The 9450-nt window shown below is 52.4% G+C and overlaps 3 protein-coding genes across 3 annotated transcripts; 2 read left to right on the top strand and 1 right to left on the bottom strand.

The window, feature by feature from the left end:
* Positions 1–238: 238 nt before the first annotated feature.
* On the top strand, positions 239–2660 carry HO173_004690 (uncharacterized protein; the record flags this gene model as incomplete). Its single annotated transcript, XM_037306612.1, has 5 exons — positions 239–261; positions 312–429; positions 486–641; positions 725–1385; positions 1438–2660. The coding sequence occupies 5 exons, from the start codon at positions 239–241 to the stop codon at positions 2658–2660; spliced, it is 2181 nt and encodes a 726-aa protein (XP_037166550.1).
* A 1413-nt stretch (positions 2661–4073) lies between these two features.
* HO173_004689 (uncharacterized protein) lies at positions 4074–5312 on the top strand (the record flags this gene model as incomplete). Its single annotated transcript, XM_037306611.1, has 1 exon — positions 4074–5312. The coding sequence occupies one exon, from the start codon at positions 4074–4076 to the stop codon at positions 5310–5312; it is 1239 nt and encodes a 412-aa protein (XP_037166549.1).
* Positions 5313–6336: 1024 nt separating this feature from the next.
* Positions 6337–8172, bottom strand: HO173_004688 (uncharacterized protein; the record flags this gene model as incomplete). The annotated part of the gene is made up of 2 exons (XM_037306610.1): positions 6337–7422; positions 7486–8172. 2 exons carry the CDS (start codon positions 8170–8172, stop codon positions 6337–6339), a joined length of 1773 nt encoding a protein of 590 aa, XP_037166548.1.
* Between the last annotated feature and the right edge of the window lie 1278 nt (positions 8173–9450).

The raw sequence follows: 9450 nt of genomic DNA, 5'->3' as shown, positions 1-9450 counted from the left end.
AGTAACTAATATATAATATATTTAACGAAGCTATATAATATTCTTTAAGCTCTAACTATAGTAGTCGTATATTAAATAAAACTATAACTTAATAGAGTTATAGTAAATATAAATAATTAAATATCGATTTAAGCTATCGAAGACTCGTTAAAACACAACAAGTCCAACATGTGATCGCTGCTGCCTATGTGCCGGTCTCTTCGAGCAGTCCTCGCTGAAGACTTGGTAACATGTAGGAATGCGGCCCATCCCAGAGACAAAGTAGGTAGTTGAGCTCCAACAGTGGGAACAGACAGCTGAGATAGCACAAGGACTCGATGGGAAGCCACTCTCGCCAACAATGCCAGCTTATCAGACCTCAGGACTGCGATAAAAGATGGGGGCTCGAGTAGCCCTTGCGCCATTGGGCTACGTTCAATATGCTGGAAGGCAAGAGATTCTAGACCTTCAAGACAAGGGTATTATTAACAATACGATGAATACAGGCGTTCCTTCTGTTCAAGAGTCTCGAAAAGTCAGCATGGGCCAAACCTCTCTCCGACTCCAGAAGTGCATATATATCTCTGAGAGAACATTTCCTTACAAATATCGAGAACCCCGATGATCTATCAGCCGAAGACCCTTTGACAGATACCGAGACGGTAAGCCATACTGTCCTTCAGCTCTGCGGTTGATAGCAACGACACCAACCAAGTCGTCTGACCTCTCACTAAGACCTTGAAAGTCTCCTTGGAATACTCTACGCCTGGATGAGGAACTTCGAGCCGAGATTTTTCAAGATGTGGAGCGATGTATGCCGGAAAACCTGTACTTTCGGGAGCCGAACACTCAAAAAATGCTACTTGATATTCTATTCATATACTGCAAGCTCAATCGAGATATTGGCTACCGACAAGGCATGCATGAGGTCCTAGCGCCTATTCTCTGGGTCGTCTCACGTGATGCTATCGATTCCCAAAGCCTAGGGCCGGACCACGCCGACCTTGATGGTCTGACGTTGGCATCTCTAGACAACAGATACGTCGAACATGATGCTTTCACGCTTTTTGCGGCCATCATGCAGACCGTCAAGACGTTCTACGAGATGGGTAGCAACAACGAGCCGGCAACAGCAGGCTTACTCAACAATTCGCCCATAGTGGAGCGAAGTAAACGTATACACGAGAACTATTTACACCACGCGGACCCTGAGCTTGCGGAACATTTGACAGCCATTGAGATTCTCCCGCAGATATTTCTGATCAGATGGGTTCGACTCTTGTTTGGGAGAGAATTCCCCTTTGAAGACGTTCTTGCTCTTTGGGACATTTTGTTTGCCGAAGACCCAGCACTGGATTTGGTAGACATGATCTCCGTAAGCATGCTTCTGCGTATACGATGGCAGCGTAGGTTCTACCTGATGCAGACTATGAAGATCAATGTTGCTGACTATTCTAGTCCTTGAAGCAGACTATTCTGCAGCGTTGACACTGCTACTACGGTATCCTGTTCCCACAGCTCCCTGCGGACCATCTACTTTCGTTGGAGACGCTTTGTATCTGCGCGAGAACCTCCTGCTTGACGGAGGCGACTACATTATTTCTAAGTACTCTAGGAGGGCACCTGAGACTACAGTGACACGCAAGCTTCCGAAGAAAGTTAGACGCGCAAGGACTGCGGAGCAGACAGCGGCTCAAAAGACGCTGCCTTCCCAGAAGGCTTTAAGTCCGCGACTATCGCCTGCTAGAATTCTGCAACATCAGGGTGGAATCGAAGGCATGATTCACGAAGCGGCTAAAGGTGTTTATAATCAAGGTGAGAGATGGGGAGTGGCTAAAGCGTTACGTGGCGCTGTGCAAGGCCTCCAGTCCGGCAACAACTCGCCTAGGCGACTACCGGAGAAGTCTCGGTGGTCCCTCGACAGCGGCAAAATTATTTCTGACAGTCCAAAAGACTTGATTACAAAGATTCAATATCTTGAAGGTCGCAACAAATCATTAGCAAAGTTGCTGGAGAAGGCCATGGAGGAACTTTGGACTCAGCAGAGGGAAATGAACCAGGAGCCAAATGAGACGACGGCAGATGTCTTGAGCTTAGCCATAGCGAAAGTGCAGTTTGTGCAAGTCTACCTTGAGAATCCGACAATGCCACTGCCTTCCGAGAACCTTTCGCGCGAAGAGACAAAAGACGACGCCGCCGTTGAAACGGACGCGGGATTGACTTCATCAACTCCTGGATCGCCATCATGTCAGATCCAGAGCGACGGAGCGACTGATGAAAAGAGTGGCAGCGAAGGTATCCACACAGCTGAAACAGTGGATTCCTCTGTCCAGCGGTCGGCACCCGCTCCGGTTAAACCCCTTCCATCTACGCCCAATGTCGCCAGTCCGTCCAAAACCTCTGGTCTATCACCATTCTCGCAGCCTCGCCCAGCGCTTGCCCAGTCGTCTTTCTCCTGGATGCTAGGTGAAGATCAGCAAAAGTCCGGCTTCGTCTCTGCGTCGCCATTTTCATCGGAGAGATCAGACAGGCGACGGAAAGGGGTCCAGCTATTTGGAGATGAGAAGCGGGAAGGCAGCAGGAACCGGAGAGGCTCAAGACCGAATGGTCACGGCGATAATAGCGATGATGATGGGGATGTATTTACTATGGGAACCCTCAAGGGAGGAAAGCTGAGGTGAAACCACCTCGTTCCCTTTCTTCCTGGCCGGTTGTTTCGGCTACTTGCCTGTTCATAGTTGGTAGAATTGGGAGAAGGTCTGCTCTCATCATAATTAGACATTGTCTATAGATACCATGCCCAAATAGTCATGTGGAAAGATGTCTCCATGGCGGGAATGACTTTTTGGACACTGGTTTGCACCATATTTAATATCTCCCGCCAATCTCATAAGCCAGCGGAGCCCGTGTGGCTTACGCTTCTGACTGGACCCTTTCCCGTTGATTTTCATATGGCAACGGGAGGTTGTTGGAATGCTGGCGGTCCCGACATGATCAGCAAGCTGGTAAAAGACCTTAGCATGGCACCAGTTCATGCAGACAATCCAGTGATCCAGTGTCTTGCATAATCTCCGCTCGATCAGGGGCTAAAATTGCAGAATAGCCGTGTAGAACAGTTTGAGCAGAGCGAGATTGGAAAAAAATATGTTAGAGCAAGCGAGAAGCGCCGATAAGCACTAAGGTACTGAGGATCTAAGCCAAGCATTGGTCGATAAAGGTACCACCGAGATGTTCCTATCATGGGGGACCTTACCGACGGATGACAGCGGTCTTTTTACGCATGGGGAATAAGGGTGTTTTTTTGGCCGGGGGGGGGGGGGGTGTAGAGACAAAGAGATGAGACCTGAGATTGAAGCCTGCATACGGAGTACTCTACAGCAAATGAATGATTTTCGATGCGCAAGGATAGAAAGTTGATCACTTGCAGACATGAGAAACAAGACTTTAAAGAATGATTGATTATCATCATTATTATTATTATTGTTGTTATTTATTTTGTATCATTTGTTGCACAAGGGGTGTAAAACGCAGAGGAGTGAGAAGAGGGTAGGAGCTGATCCCGGACGGTTTAGGGCTTTTCTCGGCTCCACGTTGCAGCTGCCTCCCAAATCATTCGCGACCGACGGGACTTCGCCATCTTCTCAACTAACTACCTAATCACAGGTTCCACAACAAGCAGTCGAACCTGCAGCAGGTACGTCCACCAACACTTCCCCCCCATCCCCACCTTCAAAAAAGTGTCATCTTTCTCTTCTAACAACATCATCTTCAATACAGCTTCCAAACACATCCAGCTTCAACAAACAATCCATTCGCCTCCAGAGCTCCAATTCGCCTTCGCGGATCATCAGCCGAGCTACCCCAAACAATTACCACACCACACCACACCACACTACAATAAGCAAGTCTTATTGTCACCGGACCTTCTTTGTACCTCGTGAGTAATTCCACTCAATCCGATATCGCTCTCCACTCCAACGCGATTCATCATTCACCATTCTCAATCACATCATCCGCCCAGTTCCATCAACACCGAAGCTGACTCACACGCCGTCATCTAGCAGAGATAAAACCATCCCAAACCTATCAACGACATGGCTCCTACCAGTACCAACACCAACTCTAGCATCGCTTTGGCCTTGGCTGGAATGACGGAGTCCGTCGACATCCTCAAGCCGCGCGACAACTTCTGGGCCGGCAAAGACAGCTTCGCTACCGTGGCCGCAAGATCTCTGCCGGTCAAGAAGAACACCGCCGGTCTTCCCACTCCTCCCAACTCCATCTCTCCTTCCCTTCCTCCCCAGGCCTACAAGGGCCGCGCTTCTACTGGGCCTCTCACTCCTCCCGCTCCCACCCATGTGGACTCCGATATCGATCTTGAAGATGCTGTCGAGCACGCCAAGGCTCAAGACACCCCCCGGCGTGGTCTCACAGCTCGCGGTCTCAGTAAACTGGATGACTTGGATGCGGTTGGAGCCATCACTCCTGGCCTGCTTGCCAAGCACCACCTTCCCGCCATCCTCCTCGAAAACGGTCCCCTCGCCATCCGTCACGTCATGGGCTACTTGACCACCTCCGTCCCAGGCTTCTCTGGTATTCCTCCTGCGAAAGCAAGAAGACTGGTAGTGGGAGCTCTAGAAGGCCGCGGCAGCGACGGCCAGCAGGGTGGTATCGATGGGAACGTGATGTTTGAAAAAGTCGGCTGGGGCAGATGGGATGCTCGGAGACGAGGACAACCCTCCCGAGAAGCCCGAGAAGCCCGCCAACACCAAGCGCCATACCCCCAAGGCAGTCTCCGCATACCAATCACCAGCACGCGGCAAGACCGAACGCGAGAACAGACTTTTGCTGCCTCATATGATGCCGAGAAGGAGTATGACACCCCAATGGAAGACGTCAGCGTGCTTGAACACGAAGCGGACAAGATGTCCCTTGATGGCTTGGATGACTCCTGTTCTTCTTCTTCTCCTCCGAACACGAGGCAAATCCCAGACCACGACCTTGGCGACGTCACCGACGAAGAAGACTGGGCCTCGATCGGCGCCGCTGCATTACGGCAAGGCTCATACCCATTAAGCGGCGGCCTGATCCCTACGAATCACCAACGATACGCTCAACGCTTTAATCCGAAGAGCAGAGGCAGAGGAGCAGCGGGTCGGCCACCGGTTACAATGGCGAAGAGTATGCCGACTACAAACAGATTAATGTATAATAATAAACAGCAGCAGCAGCAAGCTGCTCATGCCTTGATGGGATTCTCGCCTATGCTGGAAAGCAGCGACGCCCAGGATAGGGAGGCCGTGGAGGCGTTACTGAAGCTCAGCAGTGTGTGATCAAATCGGGATCGGGCGTTCTGGACCTGGAATGGGACCTGGAGGGGGAATGACGGATGGGAGTGACGCGGACTTTGAGCACGCACGACTGTTGAAAACACATACGTCGGTTGTCGTTTCAGCTCGGTCGGTCATGGGGTTCTCTGGTTTCGGGCCTTTGATATATCTTATAATGCCCCTACATTCGGGGCTGGTTTATGCGTCTTTCAATTCTGTTATCACACGAAATACCCCACGACTACACAACTTTATATCTCTACTCCCACTGAATAGTTACTATTACATTCGATAAAGCCAGCGAGGTCGCGGCGATTGTATATAGTTCATGAAAGAAGCATTTGAGACGAGGGCAGAGATGCTTGGATCTATCACAATACTTTGTACAGTACCATCACTTGCTTTCCGTGTGAGTGGTTACTCTTACAGCGTGGGAGAAGTAGCAACAGCGCGGCGACTTTCCAACGCCGCCTACAACATACTCTCCGCAGCTCCACGCCCGGCTTCGGAGGGCGCGGAGACTGGAACGCACGAGAAGAAGAAGGGGACAATGCAAGGTGGCCGCTGCTAAGAATCAGGGTCTTCCGTGTTTCGCCGCTGCTAAGAATCAGGGTCTTCCGTGTTTCGCCGATAGGGTGCTTGCTACATACATAGGTTGGAAAGGCAAAGAAGCTTGCTACATAGGGTGGAAAGGGCAAAGAAGCTTGCTACATAGGTTGGAAAGGCAAAGAATTTAGGGCGGCGGATGGAGAAGATTAAGGTGTCGGGGTTGAGATGTCGCCGCGGTTGAAAGTGGGAGAATACTTGTAGAATACGGAAAGATGGGATTGGGATGAAATCGAACACCCCTCCGGCCGAGACGGAAGGAACCCCAAGTTTGTGCGCCTAAAGAGGGCTTGTTTTGAGTTGTAAATGGTGGGTAGATAGATGGGATGGGATAGGATGGGATGGGATGGGATGGGATGGGATAGGATAGACGGATTATATATTGAAAGAAAAAGAAAAAGAAAGAAAAAAAGCACCCCCATCACCACCCGAACCCTTCCTCCACAAAATCCACATTCCTACCCCCCTGCCTCCGCCTCACCGCGGCCCTGACGTCGTCCCCCAGCCCGCCGGGCCCGCACACGCAGACCGCCATGGCGCCGACCTGGGCCCTCGCCTCCATGCCCAGCAAGGCGTCCACGTCGGGCTTGCCGGGGAACATCTGGACCGTGGAGCTGGGGCTGTGGATCTCGGCGGTGCAGCGCGGGCGCGTGACGAAGAGCTGGATGCGCAGGACGTCGCGCCGGCCCGGCATGCCGAGCACGGCCGCCATCCAGGGCCGGATCCACTCGAGGTGGTCGGGCGCGCGGACGACCCAGACGAGGAGGACGCGCCGGGCGGCGACGGTGCCGGCGGCGTGGCCCGCGACGAGGTCCCGCGCCAGGGGCACCTGGTGCGTGATGCCGACGCCGGCGGCGAAGAGCACGACGGTGCCGTAGGAGTGGAGGGCGTGCGTGCCGCCGTAGGGGCCTTCGACGAGGGCGGGGAGGGAGACGCGCTGGTTGGGGCCGTCGAGGGCTTTGCGGTGGAGGCGGTCGGTGAAGCCGGCGCGGCGGCGGATGATGAGGGAGACGGAGGTTGGGGGTCGGGCGAGGGTGTCGGTGGTGTGGGCGGTGGGTTGGGAGGTGCGGATCCCTTTTTCGAGGTCGCCGGGGCGGAGGGGTTGGGGCGGGGCGTCGGACCAGGCGACGGAGAAGGGGTGGGAGGTCCAGAGGCCGACGGAGGGGATGGTGAGGAAGACGTGTTGGCCTGGTTTGAAGGTCCAGGGGCGGGCGAGTCGCAGGGTGATGCGCATGGCGTCGCCGGGGAGGATTTCGACGTCGGCGTTGGTGCCGCCGCGGCCGACGTTGCGGTAGATGAGGGAGGAGAGGCGGATGAGACGTTCGATGACCCAGATTGAGATGACGGCTTTCAGGTAGGTCATCTGCTGGAGACCATCCAGATGGATCCATAGAGCGGCCATGACTAGAGAGACGAGAGCAATGTGGATGTGCAAGAAGGTCTCGTAGAAAGCATGGCGGAAAGCCGTCCAGCTCGTCAGGATTATGGTGCAGATTGAAACAAGCGCCTAATCCACCTATCAGCAAACATGGGAAGATTAGGTGAAAAGTGAATGCTGGTCGTGACTCACAACCAATCCGAAGGTGATGAACCTAACCTCCTTCAGGGTCTCCGAGAACGACTCCCATCCAGGGGTATGGGTCTTCTGGCCTCTGATAACAATCGATGTTATTTCCACTACGCCGTGAGAAACTGCAAGGGAGGCGACGATGCGACCAAACCAGCGGTGCATCAGGTTGAACGTATTGTACGAGATATTAAGCCAGCCGATTAGAGGGTTATTCCGTCCGCTCATGATTACCAACGGAATCATGTTGACGACTGCAAGAGTTCCGGAGCGATTACGGAGGTGCTCCAGCTTGGTGATTATGGGGCCATTCCACTCAATACCGTAGGCCCAGAGGATGACGTTCATGGTGATGATTGACACAAGTAGCAAACTCTGGAATCGGGTCGGCAGGATACCAGTTTCCACGGGTCCGATTCGCATCTGCTTTTGATGACGACGGCGAAATAACGGCGCATAGAGGAGATGTTGTTTGATCCAGCCGAATTGCCTATTCGGCATCTTGAAATATCGTTGACTGTCGTTATTGAGGCATGTCAGAGTTCGAATATACTGCACAGAATGAATGGCGATTCGATATATGATCATGCTGATTACGATTCCTCCAAGGACGATTAAAATGTAATATGAAAACAGCATATTGTTGACCACGATGGCCGCAGCCACAGCTGGCGGATCAATTCCACCCATCCTCGCTTCCCGAGGAGAAATTGCGCGGAAAAGGACTTTGGATGATGATTTCTTTCGAGAGGCACGGGCCTGGGGTGTTACGAGGTTCAAGGGACAGTGACCTCTTGTGATGGATTTCAGGTCAAGACGAGACTACACAGTGTGAACGGCTAAGATCCCTTCCTGATTGTAGATTCTTGCATATGAGACTTTTCAATGGCAAACGCCCTTGCGCAGAGGTGATTTTCGACGAGGATAGACCAGTATTGGCTTTCCGTGAAGGACCTTGCGCCGTGGCAACTTCCTGATCTAATGTTGAGGTAGCTTTCTCGGGTAAAGACTATATGAATAACGGCTTCTGGCAAGAGACTCCTCCTTTCAATTAAAACTCTCTGAGGACGACCATGAGCGCATTGCTGGCTACGGGGGGGCGATCACCGTCTGTATAGGTCGTTTGTGAAACAGTGAGGCCTTGGATGTCTCCTCTGTCTGGGGGCCAACGTAGGTCAACGGCCGCAAGTACCAGCCGCAAGCGTGCGAAAGGATCAATTGTCGAACAGAATATTACGTAGGCGACGATGCTTCCTCCTCAGTGACGGCTTTAAAATTCCACTTCGACAAAGGACCAGCTCTATTTCTCGAAAACAAACACGCCGAGAAAAGAGGTCGACCCGCGGCCGCAGGTCGGTCTTATGAATATAAGGAGCGTTGCTTCAAGGAAGCTTCTAGTCCTGTTCATGTAATGTTAGTGGGCACGTATTAGGCGCTTAACAAGAGTGGAGGCAAGGGAGCTCGGAAGAAAGTACTCTTGAGGCAAGAAGTGCGATGGCTAGTCCAATTGGAACGAAAAAAACAGGTCTGTGGACTGGACTATTTACCCTTTATCAGAGGAGTAAAAGAACAGAAAGACGTGTAAGACACTATGTTGCTAAGGAGAGCGCCTCGCGTGTTAGGAATAGAGGCAGGAGGGCCGGCTCACGCACTGCTTGCGTCGTTGGACGCAAGGAGTTGGACGAGCGAGGAAGACGAAGGTGTAAGAGAAGTGTCTTGGAAAAGAGACCAAAAGATATCTGCAGGCTTGAGCCCACGGTGACTGGCAATCTGTCGTACTCGTCGGTCCATATTGCCCCACCGGACCACCATGGTCCACAATCAGGGATTTGATGTCCCAGGAGATGAAGATAGGGTAGATGATACTCCTAGACGCCCCCCGTACAGGCCCTAGCGCCCGGGCGGACCCTCCCTTCCTGCAGGTCAATACTGGCTGAAACCTTAGTGAAGCTTGAACCCAGATCTTGA

This window comes from Letharia columbiana (assembly GCF_014066305.1).
Source record: "Letharia columbiana isolate WasteWater2 chromosome Unknown Sc0000012_s0, whole genome shotgun sequence".
Taxonomy (NCBI): Eukaryota; Fungi; Ascomycota; class Lecanoromycetes; order Lecanorales; family Parmeliaceae; genus Letharia; species Letharia columbiana.
The sequence above is the reverse complement of the archived record's forward strand: the minus strand, read 5'-3'. Positions and strand labels throughout refer to the sequence as shown.